Raw genomic sequence first — 17,771 nt, forward strand, 5'->3', positions numbered from 1 at the left:
TGATGTTGGCATCCTTGCCCGCTTGCACTTTGCCAGTGTCACCAGCATCATGGATGCCTCCTCTCCTTTGGTCCCCGCGCTCCTGCTGAATCTGCAATGCACAGCCACAGCTGTCGCCGCTGCCACCGCTGTCCCCCTGCCATCCCCCATCACCTCCCTTGTACATATGTAAATATTTACAGTTTTAGGGGTTTTTATTGTTAGGTGAAAATGGCACAGGAATGTGTGTAGGGGCTCACTTTAAAGTCCAAACTTTCCAAGCAGCGCATGCTTACATGTTGCTCTAGGGTTAGGGTTAGGGTTAGGGTTACGAGTCTTAAAATGCGCTGCAGCTGTGCTGCAGCTTCCACACCTGCATGGCAGCTGACGCTGCAATTAAAGCCTGACTGCAAACTGCGCATGTTCCAGGACCCCGACTCATTATGCGACGCAGCAGACACGGAGCTTTTAAATGGGCAACTTAAATTAGCGGCGTAGCAATTCTGGCGTACTGGTGCAGCAGCTTACAGACGGAGCTGCGCAGCTGCGCATCAAACGGAAAAGAAGCGGAGAAAAGCAGCACCTTTTTAATGCCGCCTCTTCCCGCTTGGGGCGTGCGGGGGGCGTGTTCATGGCGGCATTCAGGTAAGGCCCGTCTGAAGGCTCTACCTTCATGACGTCATGAATACACCCCTTTTTGCCCGTCTGTATCCCGCCTATGATTCTGCCTTAAGCCCACTGCCTAACACATTTGCTGTTTACTTCTGAAAAATGCACCCTGCACTTTGGGGGCAGGTTTTGCCTGCTGCTTAAAATGAATGGCACAGCAAGTCAGTCACTAAAAATATATAAGTCTCAAGTCAAGTCAAGTCAGTGTGTCGTTTTTGCCAAGCCAAGTCCAAGTCATTAAAGCAACTTAAGTCTGACTTAAGCCCGAGTCAATTGACTCAAGTCTACCTCAGTGCCAACGAGGAATGATTTAAGGGACCAGGAATATTAGCTTGGAGCAAATTGAGAGGTAACATGGCAGTCATCTTTAAATGGCCATCATTTCTGATCTTCAGGGATACTGAGGGTAACCATGGCTCTTCCTGTACATCTATGAATCAAGCTCAGATGCTTTTGTTCTCTTCCTCAATTGGCCATCAACCGTGCTATAAACAGTAATGGAGATAGGCAATGGATTGGAGAGAGAGACTCAAGGAAAGATGTTATTTTTAAGAAAGAGTGAAAGGAGACATTGAAAGGGAAAGGGGGGACTAGAAGTGTGTGTGTGTGTGTGTGTGTGTGTGCCTCCCAGTTGCCTGTCGACTTATGGCGACCCATGAATTTCAGAGGGTTTTCTTAGGCAAGGAATCCTCAAAGATGTTGCTGCCAGCTTTCTCCCTTCAGTATCTTGGCAGTCTCCAAGGAAAATATTTTGCAGCATTTTTTGATAAAATATCTGAAATGTTTTACTGTACCATCAACATGCAGCAAAAATGTTAAAAGTCAGTATCAACAAAAACAGCCTATTCCGTTCATTCAAGTGTGATTTTTCCAACCCTGTTTTAATTTTCCTTTTGGTGTTTTCTAACCTCTATTATAAACTTCAATCTTGAACCCCAAAGGAGTGGATTCCCTTACAATTTACTTCTGCAAGGTTTTAGGGTGTGTGTGTGTGTGTTGGTTTTAGAGACACCAACTCCAATAAACCATCTTCAGGAGCTGGGAAGGCAACAGAGGGATGCCACCAAAACAGGAGCAACTTAATAGACGGCTTAGTTCACATCTTTGCTACTTACGCCTTGGTGGTTGCACTTTGAGAAATCACAGTCATAATTCAGAATTGTCCGACTGACACATGATCTATTTACACATATCTAGAAAATGAAGGTATAAATGATTTAATTAAATAACACATGCAGAAATGGGAATCTGATGGCTATCAGAACATTGATTGAATTACTCTCTGTTATTCTGTTTTTATTATCTAATCATAAAGTTTTATAAAAATCTTTATCTGGTCAACAAAGAATGAGCGATTGCTGTAATATCAAATGGGAGAAAAAGGCAACTTCAGCAAAAGGGATGTTTAGCAAACCATTCTATAATATAATTATCCATCCCAGGTGCCTCTCCAAATGGCAAAGAAATCTGAATTACAGTCGGCCCTCCCCATTTGCAGCTTTGGCTTTTGCATCTTTGATTATCCACAGATTTGATTAATATATTATCTCTAGGAACCTTTAAGTACTCCAGCATGACTTTATGGCCAACATTTGATAGAAGCTGTGCTGGAAGACCTAGAGACTCCTTGAGAGAACACTTCTCTAGGCACAATTCAGTGGTCAAGTTCCATAGAATAGATATTGACCACAGAGTTGTGCTGAAGGACCTAGAGATTCCCAAAGAGCTGTTATCTCAGGTTCTTTTTTTTTAAAAAAAGAGTGTTTTTTAATGGTGGTTCTTCCACTTTTGTGGGGGTCTTGCATCCCTAACCCAGCAAATGTGAAGAGCCCATAAGGATTTGTCTTTAATCTAAGTAATGGAGACTTGGCCCACAGCATGTGGAATATTTGTGGCTATGCCTGTTCCACTCTGTCAAAGAGTTTGTGTTTTTCTAATATTGTTTCCGTTGTCTTCCTTTTCTGGGAAAGACACAACAGAAGGAAAAGCAGCTGTAGGAAAAATGCAGAAATTTATTTATTTATTTAGGTATTTATATCCCGCCCTTCAGCCCTAATGGCTCTCAGGGCGACTTACATTTATTATTATTTTTAACCAGACAGTTCCCTGCCCGCAGGCTTACAATCTAAAAGACACGACACAAAAGGAGAAGGGAATGGTGAGGGGGGAGGGATCAGGTCCAGCATTCTTCTAATAGTAGAAGTATACTCGTTCCTCCATATTTGCGGCTTTGATGTTTGCGGATTTGATTATTCATGAATTTGATTCATATGTTCTCTCTAGGAATATCTAGGTCCTCCAGCACAACTCTATGGTCAACTTTAACTAAAAGACGCATGAAAAGACCTAAAGAGTCCTAGAGAGACTACTCTACTAGGCCTTTGTAGCTCCTCCAGTGCAGTTCTATGGTCAGTGTTTGTCAGACGTTGACCACAGAGTTCCACCGGAGGACCGAGAGATTCCTAGAGAGGTGTCCTCTCAGGTAAAAACATGGTGTTTTTGTTATTTGCGGTTTTTCCACATTCACATGTTACCCATGCTGCTTCTTATAAATTTTGGAATCAATGATAACCCTTGGATGACCCCTGGCCAGACTCCAAGCCTGTCCGCCATTACTGGCAAAGCGAGAGGACATGTGCACCTCCCCTGAGGGGAGAAGCCCCATTTACATCTTAGAAGGTCTGGGAAGTCGCATGAAGGGATTATCTTGAGTCAGAAGGAGTAAAATGTTTGCCTTTCCTGAAGCTATCACCCCCTCCTCAAGTCTGTTGTCCGAACAACTTAAGTCATTGATATTATCAGATCCAGACATCCAGGTGAAAGAAAGCAATTAAACGCCTTTGTTTCAATCACCAAAACTCTCTGCCCTCAGGCGAGATTTCGCCCTTAAAAGGTCCCAACTTTGGCTGCTCAGGGCGCCATCCCAGAGGTCCACTTACTCCACGTCAGTCAGACCTCTGATCTGGTAGCCGGCATTTCTGCTCAAACCCAGGTTGCGGAGCAGACTTGTCTCACTGTCCCACATCCCATTCGCTTCCCGGAGGAAGACTACATCTTGGTGAGTATACCATTAGCAAAGCCTAAACATCTTTTCCATAATTCCAACCTACCTTCCTGAGCCTTGAATGTGTGTGTGTGTGTGTGTGTGTGCATTGTGTGTGTTCCCCCTGTTTTCAATAAAGTAGACATTTAGTTATTGCAATCTGTCTCAGCTTCAGTTATTGGGAGGCCCTGGTCTACTCCGTATACATATCGGGAGACGATTCTACAAGGGCCGTCGTAGCAGGCCCCCTCTTGCAATATTTGAGCTAATAACAATAATAATAAAATTCCCCTAAACGGACCCTTGGCTACACACAGGGTCTTGCGCCCCTAACCCTAGCAAATATGGAGGGACAAGTGTATCACTGTTTTGTGGGTCTGGCTCTTTCTGGCCTCAAAGGAGAGACTTTGAGAAATCCATATTACTGTACAGTTGGCCCTCCATTTTTGAGGGGGATCCATTCTGGACCCTCCCTGTGAAAACAGAGGCTCACACATATTCAAGCACCATAGGCTTCAATGGGGCGCGCGCTCATGTATGTGTGCCAGGTGCGCACCCCGTTGAAAATAGCAGAGGTCAACCCTCCGCAGATTTTGGAGGTCGCAGATCTCAGATCTGTGAGTTAGGAGGAGTGACTGTAATGTCTTTGCTAAGCCTAACAAAATGTGAAAGCATGACCCCTTGTACTGCCTTTCTGTAGGCAAGGCAGTACAAGAAGCAGGTGGCAGGGAACTGTGGGGAGGAGAAAGAGATGGAGTGAAAGTCAGGGGGCCTACATGAATAGTCTTGTTACGCAAAGGGCTGGGGACCATTAAAAACAACACCCTTATGAGATGCAATGGGGGCATCGAGTCGAGTGCGGGGAGTGTGGACTGCACCAGAAGACCCCCAGGAGACCCCCAAGCATAATGGTGGGAGGGGACTGCTGTCTGTGTCTGGTGGCTTTGCTTGTTGGATTGGAAAGAGAGTCTCTTTCCTGCCTGGCCAACAGCTCCAGCAAACCCAGAAACGACGTGGCATGGTAGCAGCAGCCCATGCCCACCAAAAGCCACGGCTTTTGAAGAGAAGGTAAAGGCCATTAAGAAATGATCCATGCCCTGGTCAAATATACTAGGTACACCAGTGACCACATGAACAGTTGAAAAATCTTATAAAGTTTCCCCATCTAGGTAGATTTAGCATTAAAAAACAACAACCAATCAATCAAACAAACAAACAACAAAACCCAGATATTCCTACTTCTGTGGTAGTTAGGGGCTGCTGGGAGTTGCAGTCCAACAGCGCAGTCCAACAACATCTCGAGGGCTGCACAGCACCCACACTTGTTTTAGGATGGTACATAATAAGAGGTGCCTGGTCTAAGTCCGTAACTGTGCCAGTTCCAGTTTTCTGGAAATAATCTGTTTAGAGAGGTCAAGGCACATCCATGTGTGCAAGATGAAATTATTTTAATTTGATGAGGCTTTGGGCTTGACTTAAAAGCAGCATCTTAACCTGGTTATTTATATTAGATGTTCCAAATAATAATAAGAATAATCATAAAGAGAATCTGGATTTTTGATAGCCCAGAGAGAGCACAATGTTCCAATATGTGGGGCACCAAGTTCAAGACCAATATGAGGGGTACTTCAGCCAGTCCTAGGGGTTGTTCACACTACTTTATAAAGCCATTTGCAAACTGGTTTAAAAGGTGCTAGTTCACACTTGTGCCAATTTTTCCTGACCCAAATTCCAAAGGGAGGGGGCTCAAATCTTCCTTAACCTGGTTCTTTTGGAAACTGGGATTTCAGTGTGTCTTTTTTTTGACCAACTGCAAATGGGAACTTGCTGCCAATTCGGTTTGGAGCACTGTATTCTGCTTTGCTCAGGCCCCACCTGGAATATTGTGTCCAGTTCTGGGCACCACAATTCAAGAAGGACATTGAGAAACTGGAGCGTGTCTAAAGGAGGGCAACTAAAATTGTGAACGGTCTGGAAACCAAGCCCTATGAGGAAGGACTTAGGGAGCTGGGGATGTTTAGCCTGGAGAAGGTTAAGAGGTGATATGATAGCCCTCTTTAAATACTTGAAGGGGTGTCATATGGAGGAGGGAGCAAGCTTGTTTTCTACTGCTCCAGGGAAAAGAACCCAGAACAAAGGATGAAAGCTACAGGAAAAGAGATTCCAGCTCAACATTAGGAGGAATGTTACCCTTACCTCTTACCCTTTCCCTCCACCACTCTCTTCTCCTTCTGTGTCATGTCTTTTTAGATTGTAAGCCCAAGGGCAGGGATCCATCTAACTAAAAAGATTGCATGTACAGCGCTGTGTAAATTTACAGCGCTTCATAAATAAAGGTTAATAATAATAAAAGAGTAAGGGCTGTTTGACAGTGGAACACACTCCTTCCTCGAAGTGTAGTGGAGTCTCCTTCTTTGGAGGTCCTTAAACAGAGTCTGGATGACCATCTGTTAAAGATGCTTTGATTATGAGTTCCTGCATGGCAGAATGGGGTTGGACTGGATAGCCCTTGTGGTGTCTTCCAACTCTACGATTCTATGATTCTAAAATCTGTGAATGCCCAACCCACATGTCCCATCTCTATTTGCTCACAGATAGATGCTAACCATCCAAATTATGTTACCTTGCCAGGACCACAGGCCGATCCATCTTTTATTGCTCCGACATCATACATCTCCTCCTCTTCATGAAACTCCGTACCCAAACACAAGATATTGCCCGTAGGTGTCTGGATTACACCTTGATTGTTTGAAATTATTGGGATCGTCTTGACGTTGATACACTGGATCCTTCCGCAAAAGACATCCCTGAGAGAAAAGAAAGGATGAAAAAGTCTGAAGGGGTCCTTCTTCACTCTGGCTGCGAGAAACCAAAGACCACCCTGGGATACCTTAATGCTTCCCTCAAAGCCAGCTTTGAAGGAGCATCAAAGTGTGTTCCACCAAAGGCAATGCCTAGCAGCTGATGGCTGTGAGGGCCTTTGTCAGAAGCATTCCTATACAGCAATAATTTTGAAGCAAGGGGTCAGGGTGCTAAAAATTTGGAGTCATCCTAAGGAAAGGGAGCAATAACCACTCTCTGCCAAGGGCTGTAGGGCAACAGTCTCACCTGCACTGCCAACCTCTGGGAAGGCATGACTTCTTGTAAAAGGGGTGAACAAGTATGAGAGGGTCAAGGGGGCATTCCCCTAATTGCCTGTGTGCTATGCTCTCCTGACATACCATCTTTTTTGGGTTGTATTCCAGCTGAAATAGTAACCAGGAGTATTGCCCACATCCATATGGGTTATCTAGAGAAGAGAAGGTTAATAGATGATGTGATAGTCCTGTTTAAGTATTTGAAGGGGTGTCATATTGGTGATGGGGCGAACTTGTTTTCTGCTGCTCCAGAGAATAGGACCCGGAGCAATGGATGCAAACTAGAGGAAAAGAGATTCCACCTAAACATTACGAGGAACCTTCTGATAGTAAGAGCTGTTCGACAGTGGAATATGCGCCTTCCTCAGAGAGTGGAAGAGTCTCTTCTTTGGGGGTCTTTAATAATAATAATAATAGTAAAAATAATATAGTTTATTTGTAACCCGCTTTTCCAAAATTTTGATGAAAGGGGCGAACAATTATATATAAAAACATTCCAATAAAATCAATTAAAAACAGCATTAAAAACAACACAGTAATAATAACAACAAAAGGGCCACATAGAAGGGGAAGTCGATATATACATTCCAGGGTCATCAATGAAAAGGGGTAAGGGAAAAATGATTTTTCACGGTGAGAAGGTTTGGGAAAAGAAATACGTCTTCAGGTTCTTTTTAAAAAGAGCTAAAGGTGTGGTGGAGCAGAGCTCATCTGGGAGACTATTCCAAGATCTGGGGGCCACGATAGAGAATGCCCTCTGTGAGGTCCTCGCATAGCGTGTCGCTGGGACCTCCAACAATTTCATCCCTGTTGACCTGAGTGTGCGGGGCGGATTATATGGGGAGAGGTGGTCCTCCAAGTACCCTGGGCCCAAGCCATTTAGGGCTTTATAGGTCATTACCAACACCTTGTATTGAGCCCGGAAACAAATAGGCAGCCGGGTTTGGTACAAGGGTTGCCCCATGTAGAGCGCATTACAGAAATCCAATCGAGAGGTTACCAGAGCATGTACTACAGTTTCAAGGTTCCTCCGATCCAGGTAGGGGCGCAGCTGGCGTATCAACCGAAACTGATAACAAGCGCTCCTGACCGCCGCATCCACCTGAGAAGACAGCTGGAGCGACGAGTGCTCCCTGTTCAGGACCGGGTGGCAAATCTCACCACCCAGACCCGGGGAACCTATCACCAGTACTTCCGTTTTCTCTGGATTCACACTGAGTTTGTTTTCCCTCATCCAGCCCATTACCGACTCCAAACAGGCATTTAGAGGAGAGATGCCATCCCTAGTCACTGCATCAGTCGGGGACACAGAGAAACATATTTGGGTGTCATCAGCATACTGATAACACCGCGCCCCGTGTCTCCGGATGATCTCTCCCAGCGGTTTCATGTAAATGTTGAATAGCATGGGGGACAGAATGGCTCCTTGAGGGATACCAGATGTAAGTGCCCTCTTATCGGAGCAGACGTCCCCCAGCTGCAGCATCTGGAATCTACCCGAGAGGTAGGAATGGAACCACTGGAGCGCAGTGCCCCCGATACCTGACTCCCCCAGGCGTTCCAGAAGGATACCATGGTCAATGGTATCGAAAGCCGCTGAGATGTCCAAAAGCACTAACAGGGACACGCTTCCCCTGTCCATGCCCAGACGGAGATCATCAACTAAGGCAACCATGGCAGTCTCAACTCCATAGCCCGCCCGGAAGCCAGTTTGAAATGGGTCTAGAAAATCCATTTCATCCAAGATCGATTGAAGCTGGAAGGTGACTGCTCTCTCGATCACCTTCCCCAAAAATTGCAGCAGCGATATAGGCCAGTAGTTATTATAAGTCAGGGGGTCTAGGGAGGTTTTTTTTAGCAGAGGTTTAACCACTGCTAATTTTAATGTGTATGGTTGGACTGGATGGCCCTTGGGGTCTCTTCCAACTCTATGATTCTATGATGGTGTTTTCCTGCATGGTAGGGCATTGGACTGGATGGCACCTGGTGGTCTCTTCCAGCTCTATGGTTCTATGATTCATTTATGTGTTATTCATCCATCCATCCATCCATCCATTCCTTCATTTTATTTATATGATATTATTATTTGAATTGGTATCCACTTTTCTCCCAAAACTGGGAGCCAAAGCAGCTTACAGTATAAAAACGTGCAATTAAAAACTAACACAGGTACAATGAAAAATGTACAAAAGTGACAATTAAAAAAGAATAAAACTATTGCAATATTAGAACAAATTATTTGTTTAAAATATAGAATACAATTAAAAGATAAAAGCCCTTAAAAACCATACACATTAAAACAATATGTCACCTTTCTCTGAGTGCGAGACCCAAGAGGCTTTACAGCAGGAAATCCAGCCTGACCTTTCTCTAGAAGCCAAATTTACTAAACTGAGACTGTCATACTTTGGACACATCATGAGACAATAGGATTCCATGGTTCTATGAAGATGCTGTTATCAGCTCCTTCTGGCAGACAATGAGCTCCTTCCCATAGTAAGATCAGGGAGCCAGGGCCCCTGACCCTAAGTGGGACTTACTCTTCTTTGCATTTCTTGTATTCCAGGTCAGCCTTGCCACAGTTGCCGGTCCGGTCTCCTCTCATGTTAACTTCCTTGTAGCAACTCAATGGAGCAGGTTTTGCATCTGAACATTGGAGGGGCAGAATCAGGGGTTGGAGGAAAGAAAGATAGCACCGGTCACAAACAAAGTCAGCGGACATACATACATACACCTCAAAAAAAAGGGGGGGGGGGCGAGAACATCTTTTTCTGAAGGCTGGGAAATTCTGGCAGCTGCAGGCCAAATTTAAATGATCAACATGTCCAAATTGTTGTAATGCACAGTTGAATTTATTCAGATGTCTAAGTCAGCCATCAGCCTCTCAACTAAAACAGTTTGAACCTGCTTTAACTGTCATGGCTCCATTCTATGGAATCCTGGGATTTGTAGTTTGCTGTGGTACCAGAGCTTTCTGATAGAGAAAGCTAAACAACAACAACAACGATGGTGATGATTTCTTACCCACCATGGATTGATATTTCACAAAACTACAACAGTCCCAGAATTCCATAACTTTTAATCAAGGCAGTTAAAGCATTGTCAAACTGCATTAATTCTGCAGTGTTGACGCAGCCCTAGCCCAGCCCTGGAACCACTGCACCATGCTGGCTCCGTTGTCATGTGCCTTCATGTTGATTCCAATTTATGGAAACCCTATCATCACCCATTGGGTTTTCTTGGCAAGATTTATTCTGAGGAAGTTTGCCTTCCTCTGAGGCTGAGAGAGTGGCACTTGATGAAGGGCATCCATTGGGTCTTCATGGCCAAGCAGGGATTCGAACTTTGTTTTCCCAGATTCCTAGGCCAATGCCCAAACCACTGCACCATTTTAGCTCTATAATGCAAAATAGGTACAGTGTGGATTCTTTATCTAGAGATTCAACCATCCATGTCTTACAAATATCATTTATATATATATATATATAAATTCCAAATAGCAAACCTTGATTTTGCCGTTTTATCTAAGGGACACCGTTTAATATACCATTGTATTTAATGGGACTTAAACATCCCTGGAGTTTAATAATTCATTTTTTTTGCTTTGTATTTAAGGCTGTTTCTGTGTTTTATCCTCTCCTCTGCTGTTTTATTGTGGTCTTGGGATTCCCTCTCACGGAACTGTTACCTTTTAAAAAAGTTGTGCCCTGCTTTTTCTGTGGGATTATGGGAGCTGCAGTCCACTAAGTAAAGGATGGGGGCAATATGCCACTTAGCATGGAGAGACAGAGAAGGAAATGGAGGGAGGTCAGGACAGCTCCAGGGCCAGAATACTTTGGGATGTTATATGTATTCTGGCCAGTGCAGATAGGGCCTGTTATTTGCTTAGTTATCTTCCTCCTTCCCTCAAAGTCACTGCAGTCATTGCAGTGCCAGGACTCACCCTCCACTCTGCATCCACCTTTTGGCTAAAAGAAAGTAGGCTAGATTAAATGGCCTTATCCCATCTCCCTATGTAAGTGAGAAGCAATGACCTAACCTTGGCCGAAGAGAGTTCTGCAGTGGAAGTGAAGGTCAAGGCACTCCCCTAAGTAGCAACTGTTGTTGGTCCCACACGGCGTCCCGTCTTGCTTGTACGTGTCTTTTGGGCAGCTGCCAGAACCCCCGGTGCAGTACTCCGGCAGGTCGCATTTGTTGGTGGCTTCTCTGCAGAGCATCCCTTCATTCACAAACTGTTGGAAAGAAGCAGATGGTCTTGAACAGAGTGGCTGCATCACTTTTGCTGGAGGGGGAAGGCTGTTGCATTACAGAGAATTGTAGAACTGGAAGAGACCCCAAGGGCTATCCAGTCCAACCCCATTCTGCCATGCAGGAACTCTCAATCAAAGCACCCCTGACAGATGGCCATCCAGCCTCTGTTTAAAGACCTCCAAAGAAGGAGACTCCACTACACTCCATTGAGGGAGTGTGTTCTACTGTCAAACAGCCCTTACTCTCAGGAAGTTCCTTCTAATGTTGAGCTGGAATCTCTTTTCTTGGAGCTTGCATCCATTGTTCCAGGTCCTGTTCTCTGAAGCAGCAGAAGACAAGCTTGCTCCTTCCTCAATATGACATCCCTTCAAATACTTTAACAGGGCTATCATATCACCGTTTAATCATTTCTTCTACAGGCTAAACATACTCAGCTCCCTGAGTCTTTCCTCATAAGGCAGACACTTCCCTATCCTAATGTATTAGATAAATTATGGGAAAGTATAAGTAAGCGTGCAATGGGTAGTAAATGCAGTAAGGTAAGTGATCTGTTGGGAGTATAGAATGGTTGGAGTGTCTGGTGACTGGCAAAACCTCTGGCCATGTCTATTCTGGCTAGAATAGTCTGGAAGCAGCCCAGAGTATTCTGGCCCTGAAGCTTCCCCTGAACTCCCTCCGCTACCTGGGCACTGCTATGCTGGGCAGGTGTTCACCCATGCATCCCTCTCTTCTGCTTACTGTTGCTGCCGGTGGCACAAGTTGCTCCCCCTGAAACCGAAAAGAAGGCCACTTAGGGGTAATACCATGGCTGGCACATCGTTCTGATCTCAAGGGGAGCAGCTCATGCTAGCAATAAAGGTTGGCACAGTGGGACACGTTTAAACAGCTGACTGGCATTGCTCTGAAGGGCTCCAGATTTTCTGGGAAGATGAGTTTTGAAAATCCAGTCATTTCCAATCTGTGGGCCATTGTTTTGTTTTAATATTTATAATAATAATATTTATTTATACCCTGCTCTTCAGCCAAAAGGCTATCAGAGGGGCTTACAAATTGTTAATTAGACATTTTCCGTATTTGCTGACAGATTTTAGTTAGAATTAGAGCAGATTCTTTCCTTGTAGCTTGAAGCAGCTGTATTGGTTTGCCATCTGTTTCTGGTTATTTAGGCTTAATAGATCAAATCTATTTTTATATTTTTCTCTGGGAATGCTCTTTAGGTTGTATTTTAGCACACTGGTGAGTTTAGTGTATTTACTGTATATACGCGTGTACTAGTCAGCCGCATGTATAAGTCGAGGGAAGGTTTCAGAGTCAAAATCCTGGGTTTTGCTATGACCCGTGGATAAGTCGAGGGTAAAACTTAGGGGGCTGTAAGGACGGATGGAAAGGGAGAAATACCACTTCTGTCCCTCTTTCTCCTTCTCTGGACCTCTCCCAAATGATTCCCAGGGGCTGGAGGAGAGGTTTTAACATCGGATTGAGAAAGGAAGCAAGTGGTTTTTAAATGGAGAGCTTTTTCCATAGGAAGCAAGGTTTTGCAAAATGGACTAGAGGGGGAAGGGATTGGTGATAAATGATGACTGGGGCAACGGCTTGCTTGCTTTAGGACCTGTCTAAGCACTATTGGTGTATTGACCCTTATATGTCTACCCAGAATTTTAGGGTCAATTTTGGGGCATAAATTTCTCAACTTATAGTCGAGTATATACAGTAAGCTTTACTCTAATTTTTGATATTAGCAGTTCACTGTCTGTACCACAATTTCCCCCTAGTCTTGCTTTTGCAGCAAAGATTGAGTTTCTCCATCTTCTGCTTTGATTATGCCATCTATTTGATTTCTAGATTGGCCATGGCATGATATTCGCGTATACAGTTGCCTCTTGGGTTGCTTGAAGAATGCATTTGCAATGGACAAACTATTGGCCTCGCAAAAATTCAGTGCTTGGGTGCCATGAAATGGCCGGAGACATCATAGACATTTACTCAACTACAGTTTGAGCCTGCAATCCCTGCCAACAGCAGTGGCTCCTCCGTCCCAGGGATCCCACTAAAGAGCTAAAGAGTTTTCTTTGAGGGAAAACAAATGAAGCCCAAAGTGTTTGAAACGCAGACACAGGAACATGGAATGAACCATGGCTGTGAGCTTACCGTACATCTCTCACAACACTTTCCATGAGAGCAGCTGGCATTCGGACTCCAGGTACAGTTCTGTAGGCAACAGCCGTTCCTTTGGCAGGCCTGTCAGTGAAGATGAATGGTGGATTAAACACTTGCCTGGGGACCTGGGATTAGACATCCGAGGCTGAGGACCCCCTGTATACCCTCATCGCCTAGTCTTCTTCCTAAATCCCACCAGACCAAACCTTCTTTGTCAAATAGTCCTCTGTGGACTGGTAGAGAAAAACACATTGAAAAGAAAACCATACCCCCTCCTTGCCCCTTTCTTTCTTGGAACTGTCCTCTATACTGTCACAATGTCCTCTGTATTAGGGATCCCAGATCTCAGGGCCTGGCCCTTTTAGGGCTATAAGCCCCCTTGTCTATTCCTCAGGGGGAAAGAAATGAACCTCGAGGCACAGACATCACCTTAGAAAGGTGCCATATATGTTCCCCTCGCTTCTTAGACTTGCCAAAGGTCACCCAGCGTTTTTCCATGGCTGATCAGGGACTCGAACCCGGTCTCCAGGAGTGCTATTACAACACTCAGATCATGACACCGTGATGGGTCTAACCCTCGGTAAAGACATTTAAAGGCAGAAATAAACTGGAAATCTACAGAGGGAGGAGAAAATGTGAGGAAACCTCATGGTTTACACATCAGTGTCCCTTGGGCGGTAACTCATGATGTCCCCTCTCCATTGACCTCCTCCCATTTCACACCATAGAGAATACTTAATAATATATTTATTTTTTTTTGCATTAACGTTACTCATAAATTGTAATTCCCATATACCACTGAATGTAATGCTAATAAGAAGCATTGTGACATAAGCAATGAGCAAAATTAAAATTACACTTTCAAATTACAATGTCATGTGCACAACCTAAATGTATGGCCTCATTCCCACTACCTTTTAAACCGGATCACAAATTGGTTTGAACCGGTTCAAGCGACCCTGGTTTCCACTTAAACTGAAGTGCTGAAGCGATTCCAAGAGGGAGGCCATGTGCCAGACGCATTTAACCCACGTCTTTTTGACGCTGATCTTTTCTGCGTCTTTTTCGATAAATCGATTCCGTGCAAGATGTGGATTGGAATCGATTTAAATTTGCCTTTCAGCCAGCTTGTGCGGCTCCATTTTGAATTGATTCATGCGTGAATGTGAACCACAAGTGGGTTATTTTAGAGGGGGAAAATGTGATTGGGGCAAATGTAGTGGGAACCACACTCCGCTGTTGAATCGATCCATCGATTCAGGTCGCACACTGATTTATCTGTAAGTGGGAATGGGGCCTACATGTATTTACACATACAGTGTAAAGATTTGGTTAAAATGTGATGTTTTTAAAGATTTTTTTTAAAAGATTCTAAAAATTTAATTAAAAAAAATAAAAATTCTGGGGGCTTCTCCTTTCTTGTCCCAATGAGCCTCACCCCATTCACACCATCTCTTAAAGCATTTTAAAGGGAAGCGGATGAATGCCACAGCCTGTTTCTGCCAAAAGGTAGGTTTTTGAGGACCAGTGGTGTCATCACCCCCCTTTTTAAGGTGTCACCTGGGGAGGTCTGTAACCCGCGCATCCCTCTAATGATGCCACGAGTTCATATGGCAGCAAAGAGTAAGCACATCCTATTATTAATACTCCTGTAGTAAGACGGGTTGCGTCAATGCACAAGCTCTAACCTTATCCGTACCGCAGTCACACTCCTCATTGGCTTCCACCACGCCGTTTCCACATATCTTCCTAGATTTCTGATCTTTTGGCAGGTTCAGGAAACATCTCCCCCCATACCGGGCTAATAAGGTACGAAACCTGTTTTTGCTGCAGTTGCTCAGTCTGTGACACTCCCTGAAAGAAAATAAATGCAACCGGCTATTAAGCAGAACATTTATCCTTTCATATAAGTGTCTAGTTGCTTCTAAGTGTTTTTTTAGCACAATACTGTAGGAAGTATGCAACAGTACCTTGAAAGCAAACTGGGGGGGGGGGGGTGATAATCACTTGTGGAAGGCAACCCATTTGTTTTGGGGGTTTGGTTTGCTGTTGTGTGTGTTCAAATACTTTCTGACTTCAAATACTTTGAAGGGATGTCATACTGAGGAGGGAGCAAGCTTGTTTTCTGCTGCTCCAGAGAATAGGACACAATGGAGCAATGGATGCAAGCTCCAGGAAAAGAGATTCCACTTCAACATTAGGAGGAACTTCCTGAGAGTAAGGGCTGTTTGACAGTGGAACACACTCCCTCAATGGAGTGTAGTGGAGTCTCCTTCTTTGGAGGTCTTTAAACAGAGGCTGGATGGCCATCTGTCAGGGGTGCTTTGATTGAGAGTTCCTGCATGGCAGAATGGGATTGGACCAGATGGCCCTTCTGGTCTCTTCCAACTCTATGATTCTATGAAAACAGAAGTAGTGGGTCATTCTGAAGAGGTTTCTGTGTGGAGCTGCATATTTTTGGGAAAAACACACCACTTTTTTTAAAAGGGGGGCTTTGGGGGTTCTCAGGGGTTGCAAAAGTCTGGTCCAGGGTTTTGCATGTGGTCCACAGGTTGCACTTTGGCATCCTGTGCTTGATGTTGTGCCAGGGCAGGGCAGGATCTTAGCCTGAGTTCATGAGTTGCCACATGTTCCTTGATCTCACAGGCCTCTCTTCTATATTTGTCATAAGTAGGTGCCCTGGGGAATGATCATCATTAAAACAGACACAAGCATGGGACTCACGCAACAGCTGAATGCATGACGCAGTGGCCAGGCTTGGAGTTGCAGTTGCAATCACACATTCTGGCTTCAGGCCCAGGGAGGTCATCATGGACAAATCCAATGGCATGGCCCAGCTGATGTGCTGCCCATGCACCACTTTGCATCAGTGAGGAGGAAATCTGCTCACAGTGATCAAAGAGAAAGATAAAGAAAGGAGGAATAAACTCAGAGGAAGCAAAAAAGCACTTCCAGAATACAACAGCGTAACTGTGATTGCTGAGCCGTGTGTGTGTTTGTTCGGGGAGAGAAATCCAATTATTATTTGTGAGAAAACAACAGCAACAGCAACTAGGCATTGGGGAAATGTTTTGTGCTGACAGCTCAACTCACTATTACATGGTTATGAATTTAATGAATTAAACAGCAAGATTATTATAGTTCAACAAGAGATTGCCATGGACAAGAAATTAAAGAAAGCATACAGGGGGCAGGGGGAACCATTGCCTAGAAACTTGTTGGTGTCTTAAGCATGCATAAGCTTCCTTACAGAAGCAGGTGAACATTTTTGTCTGATGGGGAATGTCTCAGTTCAGTTCACATTTAGAAAATTAAGAGTTGCTCACACATGTCACACTGCAAACTTATATTTTGCCAAATCAATGCAGACTCTGGCCTGCATTGCACATTGTACATGCAGATATGAACTGAGCACACCAAAACCACAGACAGTGGTTTCCACATTTGACTGCAGAGCATTGCAGTTCACTATCAAAATGGCTTGGTGCAATTGCCACATCACTCCCATAAGTTAAAAGTTGCATTCTTTCTTCTCAGTGTGAGAGCTCAGCTATATTGCACATGTTAGTATTGCTGGACCTCTGAGCATGTTTTATTGCCATTATCTACTAGGACATCCTTCTTGATCAGCTGAACAGGATGTTAGTGTGGACTTGGTGGTCAGTATTTTGTCCTGGTTCCTATCTGCTGGGAAGGTAAATTCTGGCAGAATTTTGTTGCTGGTTGCAGCAGTTTCTGCAGTTCCTCATGAGCCTTTGGCTGATGCAATTCCCCCTGGTTCCACCTTGCCTCCCCAAATGGTCCAGCGACTGTGTGAAACGGATGGGAAATCTGCTCGTGAGTTAAAGTTCAGTAGATGATGGTGTGTAAAGAAAATGCTTATGAACTGTAAATTTCATTATGTTTCTCAGAAGTTAAGATGACAGGGAGTAAAATGACTTCAGAACTTGTTTTGGAAGATGAGGGATATGTAGAGTAGAAGCAAACAAAGGAAGACAAAGTGTTTAGGTGTGTGAGACATCTCACCCCAATAGCAAGGAGACCTGTGCAAACAGGTTAGCAAGAGAGAAAAATCCACTCCCCCATCTCCACATCTTTCCCCAGCCTCAAACTGTAAAGCAAATGTAAAAAGTGTCCAGTAAGGTCCCTAATGCAAGCAAACTTTTCACACCACTGGACAGCTGTTAACATTTGGCCACAATGCCAAGAAAGACTCCAAATCCCATCTGCCTTGTGGCAGAGGTCCAGCTCACTCCAGAAGCTCTATCTTGCCTTGCCTAGAACATGCCTTGGTGATGTCCGGTTTGATCAGCCTGGGAGACAACCTTGTACAAATATTTAGAAACTGCAGTAGATTCCAGATTCCTGGGGAGAAGTCTTTCCTGCTTGGAGCAAGCAACTCTTTTATCATCCATTTTTGATTATATATCTTTGATGGAAAGGGTGTCATAGATAAACGTTATTAACTTAGAAATCAGGAAGCAAAGCCAGACAGTTCCAGGCGAAGGGTTTATTTGCAGAGGACAAGGAGTTGA

General features: G+C 44.4%; 1 protein-coding gene across 3 annotated transcripts in view; it reads right to left on the reverse strand.

Moving 5' to 3' along the window:
• LOC149320195 (disintegrin and metalloproteinase domain-containing protein 21-like) overlaps window positions 1-17,771 on the reverse strand; it is a 44,599-nt gene that overhangs the window by 7,635 nt on the left and 19,193 nt on the right. For all 3 annotated transcript variants that reach the window (XM_089513122.1, XM_089513121.1, XM_089513123.1), the window contains 7 exons: window positions 15,961-16,118; window positions 14,925-15,090; window positions 13,228-13,317; window positions 10,868-11,060; window positions 9,369-9,474; window positions 6,315-6,498; window positions 1,764-1,841 (listed from right to left, as the gene is read on the reverse strand). In XM_089513122.1, coding sequence (XP_089369248.1) covers window positions 1,764-1,841; window positions 6,315-6,498; window positions 9,369-9,474; window positions 10,868-11,060; window positions 13,228-13,317; window positions 14,925-15,090; window positions 15,961-16,118 — 975 coding nt within the window. The remainder of the gene's footprint in view (window positions 1-1,763; window positions 1,842-6,314; window positions 6,499-9,368; window positions 9,475-10,867; window positions 11,061-13,227; window positions 13,318-14,924; window positions 15,091-15,960; window positions 16,119-17,771) is intronic.

This window comes from Sceloporus occidentalis, unplaced genomic scaffold (genome assembly GCF_023333645.1).
Source record: "Sceloporus occidentalis isolate IW3139 unplaced genomic scaffold, rSceOcc1.0.p SCAF_2, whole genome shotgun sequence".
Taxonomy (NCBI): domain Eukaryota; kingdom Metazoa; phylum Chordata; class Lepidosauria; order Squamata; family Phrynosomatidae; genus Sceloporus; species Sceloporus occidentalis.